Source organism: Bidens hawaiensis, unplaced genomic scaffold (genome assembly GCF_021521415.1).
Source record: "Bidens hawaiensis isolate Kalapana, Puna unplaced genomic scaffold, B.hawaiensis_p1.1 tig00077979_1, whole genome shotgun sequence".
NCBI lineage: Eukaryota > Viridiplantae > Streptophyta > Magnoliopsida > Asterales > Asteraceae > Bidens > Bidens hawaiensis.
In genome coordinates, this window is record NW_027503396.1 from 1 (window position 1) to 15,495 (window position 15,495).

At 36.2% G+C, this 15,495-nt stretch overlaps 2 protein-coding genes across 2 annotated transcripts; both read right to left on the reverse strand.

The window, feature by feature from the left end:
- Window positions 1–847: 847 nt before the first annotated feature.
- Window positions 848–2,968, reverse strand: LOC143606889 (protein involved in starch initiation 1). The gene has a single exon (XM_077082512.1). The coding sequence runs from the start codon at window positions 2,954–2,956 to the stop codon at window positions 848–850; it is 2,109 nt and encodes a 702-aa protein (XP_076938627.1). The 5' UTR covers window positions 2,957–2,968.
- A 7,507-nt stretch (window positions 2,969–10,475) lies between these two features.
- Window positions 10,476–15,292, reverse strand: LOC143606888 (PX domain-containing protein EREL1-like). The gene is made up of 10 exons (XM_077082511.1): window positions 15,233–15,292; window positions 15,052–15,162; window positions 13,976–14,074; window positions 13,787–13,873; window positions 12,992–13,100; window positions 12,116–12,756; window positions 11,423–11,587; window positions 11,090–11,332; window positions 10,792–11,010; window positions 10,476–10,729 (listed from the first exon to the last, which is right to left on the reverse strand). The coding sequence occupies exons 1-10, from the start codon at window positions 15,260–15,262 to the stop codon at window positions 10,544–10,546; spliced, it is 1,890 nt and encodes a 629-aa protein (XP_076938626.1). The 5' UTR covers window positions 15,263–15,292; the 3' UTR covers window positions 10,476–10,543.
- Between the last annotated feature and the right edge of the window lie 203 nt (window positions 15,293–15,495).

A 15,495-nucleotide genomic window follows, 5' to 3' on the forward strand; every position in this document is an offset into this window, starting at 1 on the left:
TTTATTCGTAATTGTGAAGCATGGAATCTTGGACCACTCACAGCAGTTGCATTCATCACCCCGTTGCTCTACCTCACCATCGTCCTCGTCCACCCTCGCCATTGATATCTATCTATTCCATCCACTGCTTCCCCACCGCCATTACCGCTGCCATCACCATATTAGGTAGCGACGATATATTTCAATTCTTTATTCGTTATGATTATTTTGTCTACAAATTCAAAACCGTTTCATAGATTTCATTTCCTTTATATTCCAAATTATTTTTTAAATTTTTAGTTTTAAATCAAAAAATTCTGTAAACCCCTACCACCTAACTTGTTAAATTTCAGCGTTGCTTACTTTATCAAACTTCAGCTATTTTCATAAAAACATTCATATTTACCGGTCACTTTTTTGCTAGTTTTTCTTTGTTTGTTCTACCTATTATTCCTATTTCAAACCAATTCTACCTACTTTACATTGCATCATCCATCTTATGTCAATGTACAAAGTTATCTAAAAGAAACATATCAAATTGGTTAAATACTTCAAAAGTCATGTAGCTTATATTCAAATGTTTACAAGTTCTTCATCATAAATCCTTTTATTAAAAATCATACAGATTTATTATCACACTTTACACATTTAAAATACAAACTGAAAGAAAAAGAAATCTTCAGAATTTATTTTGGACTCGCACACGTTCCACTGTCTCGACATAACGCCATTTTAATTCGTTACCCAACTGCCATTTCTGTCACACCTAAATGATACGTATGATGTACACTTAATATGCAAAGTAAATGCAGTTTCTACCAATCACATTGGTTATACTTATACATCTACAACACCATGAAAACAAAACTTACACGTAAGCATCACTTGCAATCCCGGCCTCTAGTATAAGCTTCTCAGTAAAATCCGAAAGCCGGGCAACTTCGGTTTTCAGTTCATCAAAACACCCGTTTTCAGCAACCGGAACTTCAGGAACCTTGTTTTTGGGAATCTTTTCTGTTGAAACATCGAGATCATAATCAGCCTCAACAAGTAAACTAGTTGTACATACAAGCTCCCGACTCATTTCAGTAATCTTCTCAAGAGCACTCGTTGCAGCTTCAACTTCAAGCTGAGCAGCTTCTAGTTCCATCTTTTCAATTGCCAGCTCAGCAATGCTTTTCTCATCAATTCTCTCTTGCACCATTTCATAAAGCTTCCTCAAATCATTAGCATCTTGTGTCAATTCCCGCTTCATTTCCTTCATCTCGTGTTCACGTTCATTTAGCTTATCTAAAGCCAGTTTAAGCTCATTTTCTTTAATCGTAAGTGCTCTTCGGGTCTGTAAAACTTCCATTTCCCGTGACCTTAATGTTTCCATTATTAAATCAAGTTCGGTTTCAAGCTCTTTCTCTTTGGATAATAATATCTCACCTTCGTGTTCAATACTATTAACCACTTTGTTTGTAAGCTCGAAGATCCTTTCCACAACAGTTTTGGCTTCAAAGTACTTCAAATTTGACTCGTGGTCGTGTTGGATCTTTTCAACTTGTTTGTCTTTTTCTTTCAACACTTTTGTTGTTTCGGTTAGCTCGGTTTCCTTATCACTTAGAAGCATTTTTAGATTCAAGATTTCTTGATTGACTTCAGTTAGCATTTCCCGTGCTTGTGTTAGTTCGGTTTCCTTTTCATTTAATATCAGCTCAAGAAACGCTTGTTTGGATTTCAAATGTTGAATCTCTAACTTCGCTTCCACAAGTTGGGACTCCTTTGACTCGAGAGCAGCTCGTGTTGACTCATATTCGGACGTTTTCCGGTCCAGTTCGGCTCTAAGAACCGACATCTCTTCAGTCGCATGTACTAAAGCTCGTTTTTCATCATTAAGTTGATTTTGTAACTGTTCAATCACATCTTTTTCAATCGACAAATCCCGTTTAAGTTCTTGATTCCGAGCCTCTGCAAGTCTAAGCTTAACTCTCTCACTTTCAACTTCCACCTCAGCATCTCCTAAACTTTTCGCGTATGAATTCAAGCTTTCCCGATATTGTTCAACTTCTAGAAGCTTCTCTTCCAAAACCACTTGTTGATCTTCCATTTTTTTTCTAGATGAAATTAAAGAGTCCCGTGATGATACGAGTTCTACCCTCAAATCAGCAAGTAACGCTTTAACTCGCATAAACTCTTCAGCATTTTTATTAACTTCAACCACGCGTTTAGATTCTTCGTCAGCTAAACTCTTCCATTCTTCATGAGCTAAAAGCCAATCCATTGTTTGTTTCTCCAAATTACCCTCCACAACTTTTAACTTCTCTTCTTCAAATTCAAAAAGTGTCATGGCAATTTTTAGTTCTTCATCTTTATCCTCAACGGCTTTTTTCAATTCTTCAATCTCGAGTGTTTGTTTATTCACTATTTCTTTCGTCTCAACCAAAAGCCGAGATTTTAACCGAAGCTCGGATTCGAAGCTCGTGTCCTCTTCGGTTTTCAACCTTAACTCGTTGACCATGATGTTGACCTCTTCTTGTTTCAATACTAGTGCCGATTGGGCCTCGATTATCTCCTTATCTTGCTTTTCAATGTGAAGTTTTAGGTTTTCAATTTTGGTTGCTTGAAAAGCCAAATCAAGATTAGCTTGTTTTAGCTCGTTTTCGAGTTTCTCATGTTTCAAAAATTTGGATCTTATAACTTCTTCCCGTTTAGCCAACTCTTCTTTTGCTTCGTTTAGTTCACAATATTCTGATAATAATTTGTTTTCAGCGTCTTCTAAATCTTCTACTTTTTTTCTTAAAATAGTTAGGGCTGCTTGAAGATCTGATTCTAACGTTCCTAGGTTCAGTTCTAACTGGGTATCATGAGGTAGATTTAAATCTTTACCGATTTTCTCTTCAAGCTTCTGTGTTTGGGTGAACACTCTTTCTAGAAGAATCCTTGTGGGTTCTATTGCCTCGTCATCATTTATACTTGATTCTTTGTTGTTCATTACTGATCTGATGGTCCATGCAAATTGACCCCTTATTTTGCATTTGAAGGATCTTTGGTTACACCAATTTGACCTTGTGAAGGAAAACTGCAAAATTTTGATTCACAAATATTATAGATGCTAATAAAACAAACTTGAAACAATGAGATTACCAACTTTCAGAAATGTTAGTATTCAAATTCAGCATTAGAAATTGCTACAGCATACTCGATTCAGATTTCGTATTGACAAAAATAGTCAATAATCAATGCCCACATCAAGATTAAATGTTTTTTTTCTATCTTTTAAAATGTTATATTCTTCAAGAATTATATGGAGTTTCATCTTTTATTAAATGTTATATGCATCTGTCTTCTAAAATGCGTAATTTCTTCAAGATTCTACTATCAGGGGTACTTTTAAGGTGGCATACGCATTAGTGCCAACGTTCCAACAGGTTTAACTTAAAAGAGTTTCTCTAAACAGCAAGAGCCAACAGCATGTTTAAATACAGAGATATATCAATCCATATCGGTATATCATACTTGAGACATAGAGAGTTGTAAAAACACGACCAAGTCATGCACATAAAAAATCATCTCCACGTTCCTTAAATTGCTCTTCAGTTTTGTTCTTAATTACAAGAAAGAATTCTCAAATAAGTCATGGTACTCTTTTACCTTCACATTCAGGAATGCATTCTCAAATAAGCTATCACGAAAAGATTCTTAATCAGACTTTTTGTTGTTAGCTTCTCACGCAATAGAGCTTGTGACATAAGTATAGTAAAAGGGCATAATCACAACGCCAAGTCCAAATCCCTTATCCCATAAAAGACAGATGCCAAAAATAGGAATGTTAAAAGCTTAAAAACCACTTGATAGTACTAACTCCATAATTTACAAATGCACAATTGATCACAACATAATAGTCTACGCAACATGTAGGTCAATGATAACATAAATAGTAGCTCGCATGAGGAAGATAACCATCTCGATTGATTGAACACCTATCATTTTTTATAACTAGTTTGCAAAACCAGTGAAATCAAAATGTTAACCTTCACCGTGACCATCAAACCACCAAAATGTCATGTCTAACTATCAAGTTTTGACACTGATAGTATTTGCGTTGAATTAGTTAAGATTCTAGTCCGCTATCAATTGGTTCACTACTCACGCCTCAACACGTTTAGAAGCGTAGGTTGAGGGATAACAGTAACTTAGACTAAACTACATGAGTCGTCCCTGTGGAAAGCGAAGGGTAAAATGGCCATTTCACATCAACCAAACATTCCTAACTTATCATCAGTACCAGATTCTTTAGAAGAAGCAACTTTCAAGTAAGTTGGTATTGCTTGTACTCAAAGCATCATACAGCAGGCACACATTCTCTTAGCACTAGAATCAGAAACAATAAGAAAAATTTTATACAATGCTTTCATATCTAAAATAACCCTAGAACTAATTATCTGCACTACATTCAATTAAACACATAAATGAAAATGAAACCCTAATACAATACAAATGAAATGAAATCCTATTTCATCCACAAATTAACACTCCCAATTGAAACAATTTCAATCAATGAACACAGCGTCTATTGTTCATCGGTTAAGTGCAACATATTGAGATAATTTACCTTAGAAGAAAAAGAAGAAGAAGCGGTGGCATAGAAATTGGTCTGCAGAGAAGGTGGCAACACCGCCATTCATCAACGTCACTGCATATTATATTTATATTTTCTTCTTCAATTTCAATAATAATAACCTCGATCAAATATCCGTGTGTTGAGAAAAAAGGAGTGGCGTATTTTAGCAAGAACAAGAATATTGTTGCTAAAGTGCACCAAGCAAGGTTGGTTTGTAGTTTCTATTTCTGTGTTGTGAGTTGTGATGTTAACTGCAACTGCTTTCTTTCTGAGTTTATCTATCTGCTGTGCTGCTGACTCATATTAAATGGAAACTATTCATTTACACCTTCTACTTATAGATTTTTTTCAATTTAAGTCCCTTTTAACTATTTTTATTAAATGGAAACTATTCATTTACACCTTCTACTTTATGGTGTTTTGGCCCCCACATTCACTAAATCGGAGAGGTTCGTTGTTCCACTCTTACCAAACTATGTTGTCTTAACCGAGCCTACACTGGCTTCAGAGTTTGGCTTGGACGTTCTGTAACGCCCATTAATTTCCGACAAAAGGTTTAATCTTGTAGTGTTATGTACACCTTTCGGGCTTGACCCGGCATTCTCCCGGGAGCTCCTTGCAAACCTCGTAAACGTTCTCACTTAACTTTCCACCCAAGTTGCTACATACCTCAATTTGGAGGGACTTGGATGTAACTATTTTTATTATATCATAAAACAAAAAAAAAACCCTAACCCTAAACCCATTTGCAGCCGATCGGACCTGGAACCCCCCCTGCTCGTTTTTCTTCTGCCCAGCCAAGTTTCAGCCGTGAAAACTTCAATTCAAGGTCGGTTTTATGATTCCCCATATCTTTTATACCTTAATTGATCATATTAACGCGCTTATTGGTCGTTAAGATTGAGTTTTGATGATAGCAGTTTGCTGACAGATTCGTATATGTTTATTGTAGGGTCTGTAACGCGATGTTAATCCACTGTTTTTGATCGATTCTTGATTCCATGATGTTCTACTTTGAGTCTAGTTTCCAGAAAGGTATAATACGTAATTTTTGGACGAGATTTGAATGGTTTTTATGATTTTATAAAATCGAGTGTCAAAGCTGATGCGGGATGTCGGATTCTGGTCTGTCTTCCCGACATCATAACTCTTTTTCAACAAGTCCAAATTAGTTGGTTCCACTTCTGGAACTTAATATTTTGAGTTAAGAATGAAATCTAATTAGAATCGTTTAATTTGGTTCGGTAATGAATTTTATAAAAATAAAACCATTTTGTTGTGCGCTAAAATAGCTACACATACCTTTCTGTGTTGGAAGAATTTTTATGATTTTTGTGTCCACTAGAAAAATATAATAAAAATATTTTTATAAACTTAAGATATTTATGCAACACTGGTAAAATTTTAATAATTTAATTCCATGGTTTTCCTGTGTAATAAAATACATCTTTGCATGCTAAAATCTGCATGTTATATTCGTTATTGATCGATAAGTTCGTTTTAGGCTTAACCGGTGGCTGCCCTTTCTCGCATCTTTCGGGGCTGTTATAATTGAAGTTCGTGCTCCGTCATCTTCTTAGGTATGTCACTAACAACATACTAAAATTTCATGGCCAATGGAGGTGTTTAGGTAGGTCAATCGATTTTAGTTCGAAAACTAGGGTTTATCGAGTGTAGGATTGACAATTGTTGAGTTTGATGTGTTAATCGATCGGATGACCGACCGAATCAGTTTGTACAGCCCTAGGGGGGTTTAAGGGCTGTGGGAAAATTAAAATTTTGATACTCGGGGCTGTTTTGGTTGGTGATTGGTCAATCGAGTCGGCGGTGCGCGAATTTTCGTTTAAATGTTAAATTGAAAGTTGTAAAAAGGAACTGTCAACCCTATCAACTCAGGTGACATAATTATGATGTAAGAAAAGGTTAAGATGGGAATTTGGTCCATTTGGGGCTGATTCGTTTGACAATTGGTTTTAAGATTTATTACGCGCGTATTCGACTCGATTTGATTACCGGCGGGTGAGTTGTGCATCATGGTTAGCCCCGCCCATAATCGTAGGGTGGATTTGGGTTAGTTGAAAAGTTTAGGGGCTGAGGCAAAGTATTGGGCCTTGGGCCAAGTGTTGGGCCTTGGGCCAAGTTGTTGGGCCTTGGGCCAAGTGTTGGGCCTTGGGCCAAAGTGTTGGGCTTGAGCGCCCCATTAGGCAAGTGTGTTCTTGCGGTCTAGTTTAGTAACGCGTTGTGTATAATTTACAGGCCCTTGCTTGTGATTGTGCACTTAGGGATTTCCTAGCTCGTTGCAGGTGTTCGATTGATTCAGGTGAGTTCATGATGCCCTTTTTACTCTTTTTACGTTTTGGGCTAGCATACACACCGAAATCCAATTTTATACGATTTTACCCGTTACAACTATTTGAATGGTACTACATGGTCTCACTCGTGATGGTGCATTTTGAAAGTTATATTTGAATTATTTTATATGCTTTAGGATATTTTAGACTCGTTTATGGTCTTGTATCCTTTAAGGTTACGTACATTATTAATGGTCTAGACTCGAGGATGTTAGTAGACTTGATAGTAATTGAATATGAGTAGACCTATTTACTTAGTTCCCGTATGGGATGGTATATATATAGATATATATATGTATGTATGTATGGAGGTATGTATGTATGTATGGGTATGTGTTACCTTATAGCCTACGGTTGTGTGATGATATTTAGTTCCTCGTGACTAAGAATGATGTGAGTAGGCTTATTGATGTGTGTGTGCATGGTGATTCACGGCCGGGTCAAATATATTACTCGGGTTGTACCCGTGGTGGAGAGGCCCGTGTGACGTGATCATCATTTTGGTGGGTCAAATATATTACTCGGGTTTTAAAATCCCGTGGTGAAGAGGCCCGTTGGATATTGAGCCGTGATCGGGTCAAATATATTACTTGGGTTGTACCCGTGGTGGAGAGGCCCGTATCACGTGCTTGGATGTGTGAGCCGAGATCGGGTCAAATATATTACTCGGGTTGTACCCGTGGTGGAGAGGCCCGTATCACGTGCTTGGATGTGTGAGCCGAGATCGGGTCAAATATATTACTCGGGTTGTACCCGTGGTGGAGAGGCCCGTATCACGTGCTTGGATGTGTGAGCCGAGATCGGGTCAAATATATTACTCGGGTTGTACCCGTGGTGGAGAGGCCCGTATCTCGTGCTTGGATGTGTAAGCTGTGACCGAGTCAAATATATTACTCGGGTTTGACCTGTGGTGGAGAGGCTCGTGTCACATGCTTAGGTCTTACCGCGTCCGGGTCAAACATATTACTCGAGTCTTGACTCGTGGTGGAGAGGCCCGTGTATGTGTGTTCGACGATAAATGTATTATTTGGTGAATTATATTAATATTAGGCTTAGTATTGAATACCTAGATTATCCATTATTTATGGATCGTATGTGGTGATATTGTTGGTTGGATGTTCGAATTAGATGTTTGTATGTGTGTATGTGAATGTGTATGTGTTGGTAAACTGTGACCGGGTCAAATATATTACTCGGGGAAGACCCGGGGTGAGGAGGCTCGTGTTACATGATTTTAATGGTTTTGTTAAACCGCGACCGAGTCAAATATATTACTTGGGGATGACCCGGGGTGAGGAGGCTCGTGTTGCGTGAATTGTTTTATTTAAACTGTAACCAAGTCAAATATATTACTTGGGGATGACCCGGGGTGAGGAGGCTCGTGTTACATGATTTTAATGGTTTTGTTAAACCGCGGCTGGGTCAAATATATTACTCGGGGAAGACCCGGGGTGAGGAGTCCCGTGCTGCGCGTAAAGATGTTTAATGTTTTATTTACTTATGATTTGGTTAAGAAAAGCTATTTATGATTTTATGGGCTCATGATTTTCCCCTACATTCCATACTCATGAAATTTAAATTTTTAATGAATGTCGTTTATGAAAACTTGAACTCACTCAGCTCAAGCTGACTTTGTGTGTATGTTAGATTGACTTTCAGGTTAAGAAATGGATGCTACCGCTTGGACGTGCTGTTGAAGGCATTTTTGGTCGAGGAATTCAAATAAAACAAATATTTTATTTACATTTGATTTTGGACACCTGTACCCGTGTTTGGGATTTTTAAATACTTACACTTTTTCCGCTGTTATTTACTATGAACTGGTTTTAAATACAAAGAATTGTTTGGTTTTAAATTTTTGTGAAATTGTGGATGTGATTACCAACTGTAGAATTCCCGGGATTCGGGGTCTTACACGTTCTCCTGCCGCCGGCTGCCACTTGACAGTCATTGTGCCGACACAAGAGCATAACTCCCTAGTGTAACACACAGTGGGACGAAAACCATGTGGGCTCGGGATTCGAACTGACAGCCTTACACAAGGCCTAACTCAAGTCCTTCATTGTGTTAATCCACCAAAAGTGACGCAAACAGGGATCAAACTTGGGCCTCCATCCGTGCCTCCTACCACTAGGTCACAAATGGTGGATGATGAATCTAGTTTCACTAAATAGATTATTTTTACAATTTATTGAAAGTTTTGCAAGAATCAAATGTTATACTTGTACTCGATATTTGGTTTAAGTAAATCTGGTGAAAACAAATCTCTAACTTATGTTTTACCGAAATTTCAAATTTTATCTTCGAAACGATGAGAAGTTTTGATTTCATGAACATGTATTTGATAATCGCCAATTGATTTTTTTTCCCTTATGTCTTTGCAAAAGTATCACCAATTGATAACTTTTATGTTTTATCATAATTCTAAATTTTTATGACATAGACTTGATGATCAGCCACTGGTCCTTTTTCCTTCGTGTCTTTACCAAAGTAACACTTCATAATAATAATAATAATAAGTTATGTTTTATCAAATTCCAAATTCTACTTCGAAAAAATAAGAAGTTCAAACGTTTTGTGTTTAGAACTCAGTAGAGCAACGCCCAGTAGACTATACCAGGTTATTAAGATTGATATTGGTAAAATGGACGTAAAGGTTTTTCAAGAGCATGTAGAATTTGATGACACAGTTTGTTCCGATAATTGTCACAAAACATGTGAACGCACTTTTTAGTCGGTAAAAATGATATTCACAACCAAACAAAATGTTCAACCATTTGATAGAATTAGATACAGTTCGATCAGTAGATAGTTTATTCTAGCTTACATACGTCATGACATTCTCTAGGTGGTTCTTAACTATTATGTTTTCTCACCGACATAACGTTTGTTATTAGTAGTTTACCAGCTATCATCAATACCTTTCTGTTTTCTTGATGGCCACACTTCATCTTCTATATTAGCATACTTTGCACGTTAAAAAAACAACTGAAAAATGGTGTTTTTGGTTAAAATATATAGGTGGAGACGACGACTGAAATGTGAGTGCTCTTAGATATGTTTAAGCACGTTATTGTTATGTTCAGTCTAAATAAACTTAATTAATATTATGAAAACAAATAGTTGGAACTTTTTAATTTAATTTCATAATAACACAAAAGTTTAAACAAAAAGTCATTATATAGTTAAACTTAACATAATAAAGGTCATAGTTATTCAATTAATTTCATTTCAAACCTGTAAACACACATTTTCTCAATTTCATCACAAACATCTGACTCCTAACATACAAACACTGATCATCTTTGACTACAACCAGCCATCATCATCATCATCATAAAAATAACCATCACCATCGGCTTTCGCAAACATGATCACCTTAAACTCTACACTATCCTTGATCCCCCATCCCAAGTTATTCATAATAATGATTTAAGTCCCATAAAATCCGGGTGTGTGGGGGACCCAACTTGGTGGAAAATAAGTCATCAAATTACCCACAAAGGTAATGTAATGTAAATGTAATGTTAGTAGTGAACTGAAACATACGCTATAATTATGTTATTCATGGTATATACAATTCTCACACATACTTCTCAACGTGTATCTAATTATCTTTTGTCGTCACAATCCCTGTTCGCATAGCGTGATGAATAAGCTGGCTCACCTGTCTTCTTAGATTAATGTTGTCTACAAGAATCTCTGACAGCAGCTTCCTGAGTTTATGACTTGATGAGCTGGTGCCATCCTCACCGTTAGCAGTTGAAGCATCATCCTGTGCTATAATTTGTACCTGCATATATTTCCACATGTATAAAGAACTTACACGGTTTGTAGCATGCATGTTAAATGTACCTGTGCAAGGAGGGCTTCTATGTGATCATCAGATATTTTAATAAGTTCCAAAACATCTTGCTTTGATGGAGAATCAATTATTATTTTATCTTCACTTTCATTTAATAAGTTTATGCTGCACTCGCGAAGCCGGTGCTGAAGAACATCAAATTCATGAAGCAAATTCACTCTACCAGCTTCCTCTTTCTCAAACTTCTGTTTTTCTTCTTGGAGTTGTTTCTTTAAAAAAAACAACATAAAATATTATTATCTAAATCACATTTTAATCAAACATTTGTATTTAGAAAACATGAAATACCTCTGCATCTGACTTTTCAACAAGTGAGTGGTTTAGCTGCTGTTTTAAATCTGCTTGCGAATTTCTTAGAGATTTAACCTCTTTAACAAGAACTTTGATGTCTGCTTTAGAATTAACTTCTAGTTCTTGATGTTTCTTCAATAGTTGGTCAAACTTGTTTTTAGTATCATCCAACTCCTGCAGTAACTTATCTTTTTCTTCAATCACAGATGTTTTTGGCGGTTCTGCTTCTCTCGTGTTATCCTGCAAAGATTTCACTCGTCAATTATTATTCACCATAGAAACGGTTCAGATTGTATCTATTCCAAACAACTAAAAAGTAGGTTATAAAACCTGTTGAGACTTCAATTTGAACTCCATTTCTATGGATTTGCGTCTAAGTTCTTCCATATCCCACTGCATTTGAGTAACACTTTCTCTTTCCATTAATATAGCTTGATGAAGGTTTTCTTTACTTCTCAGTTTCGTAGTTTCTAGTTCTTCTTCCAAATCTTTGACCTATAAAATATGCATAAAGTTGCAGGCAAAGTTTATAGAATCATGTTTAATGCAGTATTTTGTTTTCTGCAAGAAAAGGCGATCAACTCCCACACGCGAAAGCCGAGGATAATTACCATGGTCGACCTTTATAGCATACATCAAATGACAAGGGCAAAAATGTCTTTAAAATTTCTCAAAATATAGGGCTGCTCAAAAAGCTCGCGGATTGCTCAAAAATGGCTCGTTTGTAAACGAGATAGCCCAAATTTACATATGTATTTGTAACTTTAGCCGTACGGCATTTTTTAACGATAAAGACAACAAAAAAAAATATTCATATTCTCATTATATTAAAAATTCTTGTTTAGTTCGTTTAAAACTAAAGCCCAAAATTCTAATATACGTAAATTATGAATTTTGAAGTTTATAAATTCTGCGTTATGTGTATGTTACAGATATAATTTTTAGTTTTTATATGCATTAATGCGTGTGGCATATAAAAGATTTAATATTTTTTTAAAAATAAGCAATCGATTTCAGCAATACCTTGGTCATAAGGTAATCTTTAACTGCTATTTCTTGGTTCAATCTTGAAATCACATCCTCCATATCTGTTTTTGCAGTCCCCAATCTCCTCTGCATATTAATAAGAACCCTATTCAGCTTTTGTTGCTGCCCTGACGGAAGCACCAAGCTTACATCACTTGAAGTAGCTAAACCAGCATCCGCCAACAAACTAGAAAACTCCATATTTGGTAATGAATTCGTCCCGTTTAAAACCGTCTTGTTATTCCCAGTTAACTTATCGTGTCTTTTCTCAGACACGTGATCGCCATTTTTATCACCGACCCTGTTAACGTTAATCTCTCGGGAATGAATCGTATGGTGTCGAGGGTACCCTTCAACCTGCTCTAAGATAGCGTTTCCCATTAATAATCCCTCGTCGATGTTTGACATACCGTGCTTGACTAGTTTTTCTAGTGGGCCTGTTAAATCTTCGTCTAGAGATAAGTCTTCTGTTCCCGCTTCGGATACGTTGTCTCTTCCTAAACTTGAAGTTCCAATTTCAGATGTCTCGTAAGCCGTGTCGCTAGCGTAATCGGGTGTGCTGCCAGAAGGTATGGACTCAATGCTGTTAGCTGCAGAACGGTTTGCTTGCACAATTTGTGGGTTTTCATCTTGGAATGCTGCAAACATACAAAAAAAATCAGATGATGGTCGAAAGCATTTTAAATATGTTTAAAGTGGGGGTCGCAGTTTTGATCCGTGCCTATATAAACGGGTCAAATAACACATTTAACTAAACTGGAAACAGGTTGGAAGATGAATAAAGTCTGTTTTAATGCGTACAACCTCCTAAATTGTATGATTCAAAAGATTCAGACTATTGTTATTGTAATCATGATTACTCATATAACATACAAGATCGGGCAGCAGATTCTAGTTCAAGAAAGGATGCGACTACAATGCTTCTTGAAACATCAATGTCAGATAGCAATTTTGTCATCCATTCCTCCAATGAGCAGCGTCTCTGCACAATAGGAAACATATGAATCTTAAATACCCATGTGTTAGAGGGTTAATAATTATGACTTCAAAATAAAATAATCACTTTAGAGGGTTTTTGCAAATTGCGTTTGAGAACCCAATGTTTACACTTGAATTCACAATAATCGGTTCTTGATGTTTGAAAAAACAGATCTAAATGCTTAGAGGTCAAATAATCAGTACTGTGTAACAAGGTTCATACAGTTGTAATAAAGCTAATCATTAGCGAGTCAAACAAAATGTGGTATCTATGGATTCTTTTTGAGAAAATTTTAAAGGACTTTGAACTCCAATTTCACATGAGGTTGCTCTTTTTTTCCCACAAGAATGCCTTCTTAGTCATTTTCCTATTAGTTCATTCAATAATCAGCATTTTGTCAAACAAATTAAACACTACTACATGATCAATACAACTTTAAACAACAGAAGAGGTGAAGAATGTATCCGCAGTATCTTTTGTGCCCCTTCTACCCGATTACTTCATTCTTCAATATCGCATATCTCCTAATTTTGATAATGTTTTACTGTCCATTTACTTTAATAATAACTACTATTAACCAAAGAACTACGATAACCATCAATATTGACAATAGAAAAACCTTGTGAACCAAAATCAATTTCATTTACTTTGGCATTTATAGGCAACAAAAATTCAAATACAATAACTACCTCTTCCAATAATGTTCGGCTTTTTAACCGCAAGAATCCCTTTGGTGGTGCTGGTGGGAGATTCTTTTGGGGCAATGCTTTTCTAAGCTGGAAAAATCAAGTTGAAAGGTAAAATAAATCATACAAAAACATTAAAATTACTAGTTAAGTACTGTAAAATGAACCATATGACAAAGTTAATGCACTTACAGCAGCAAGTAACCTTAAGAAATCATTAAATCTTCTTAATACAGCTCGTGTTGTTGTGACCCCTTCAGGTGATTGTAAACCAACCACAACTCTGTAGAACTGTTATAAAAATATTTAACACAGAATAACGCTAAATCATACTAAAAAATATATCTATCACTGTGTATTGGGTTGATAATTTTTCCATGTTCTGACGGTAAGAAACAATGGCAGATTTACTTGAATGGCAGGGGGGGGGGGGGGTAAAGGCCCCCACTCAACTTGTTAATGGCTTTGTAATTTTCATATAATAATAATTGATCCAAATTCAATAGGCACAAGTCTGTTGATCTTTCCCTCCAAAGCCCAATTTGAAAAAGAAGATAGTAATCAACATTTTTGACACTTAAATAATAAAATGCATCATCAAAGAAATATTCAAGCCAAAAGTTGCCAAAATGTCATTACTAAACACTGTCTTACAAATCTAGTTTTGTTTATTTAGATAATCTTGGTTGGTAGTCGTGACTTTCTAGAAGAAATATAGGTACTAAAGAGCGTTTTTCAGCCCCACTTTGTTTATTAGATATGATAATTAGTTTGACTACAGTGTAAAAACCGATCCGTTTTACTGATTTCGTTTTGCCCCTAATGAACAAAATTTCTGGATCTGCCACTGGTAAGAAAGTTAATAATATATACACAATTAACTCAAACATCAGACCAAAAAAAAAAAACTAAATAAACCATTGGCCATAACTTAAGCCTCAATGTGTTTAGACCAATATAAATTATAAAATTGTGCATTGTAAATATTATGCAAAGAAGCATATAAATTATAAACCAAGTGAAGTAATCCTCTTGTAAAGCTAAATAAATGGGTCAAACAGGTCTATGTGTCTGTTTATAGCATTAGCATATGTCATCCTAGTCATTGTATTCAAAAGACTAAATTATTTCTTAGATCTGTAATCATTTACAGCAAACTAATGAGTAATTAAAAAAATTAGAAACTTCAGCAAACAGTGTTTCAGGTCAGCATGTAAGAGAGAGAGAGAGAGAGAGAGAGAGAGAGAGAGTATGTAAAGATAAAGTACCACAACAGGGTCTGAATCTTTGGACTTTGGAAGTACAACCCAAGTGGGGATTGTGATGCAATAGCTCCATCCTGTGCGAGGATCATGTGGCCAGACAGTATCCCGCCCATTCTGCAAGTTTACAGATCACAAGAAGATTAATGATGTAACCATGAGGGAAAGAATAAGAATAGGTACCCACCCATTTCTTAGGCGGAGGACTCCAATCCATGCCTAAGGGCAAAGGCGAAGTCCCGTCGTGTCTGTGGCTCATCCTTCCGATCAAACCCTAATTGAATCCCAGGCTTGGACTTAGGGTTATTCCAATTGCTTTTCTGAATTTAGGGATTTTAGTAGTATTTTATTTGCTTAGTCACCAAGACAACAAGTATGTGTATGTATTTGATCAACCAGAATGGGGATCATCAACTCATACCCAATGTTATTACTATTGCTCTTCGACTT

Coding starts and splice junctions, on each gene's coding strand:
- LOC143606889 (XM_077082512.1), bottom strand. CDS start 2,956: ATGAACAACAAAGAATCAAGTATAAATGATGACGAGGCAATAGAACCC.
- LOC143606888 (XM_077082511.1), bottom strand. CDS start 15,262: ATGGATTGGAGTCCTCCGCCTAAGAAATGG. Junction 14,075..15,051: donor AAGATTCAGACCCTGTTGTG/GTACTTTATCTT, acceptor TTTTTATAACAG/TTCTACAGAGTTGTGGTTGG. Junction 10,730..10,791: donor TAGAAGCCCTCCTTGCACAG/GTACATTTAACA, acceptor AAATATATGCAG/GTACAAATTATAGCACAGGA.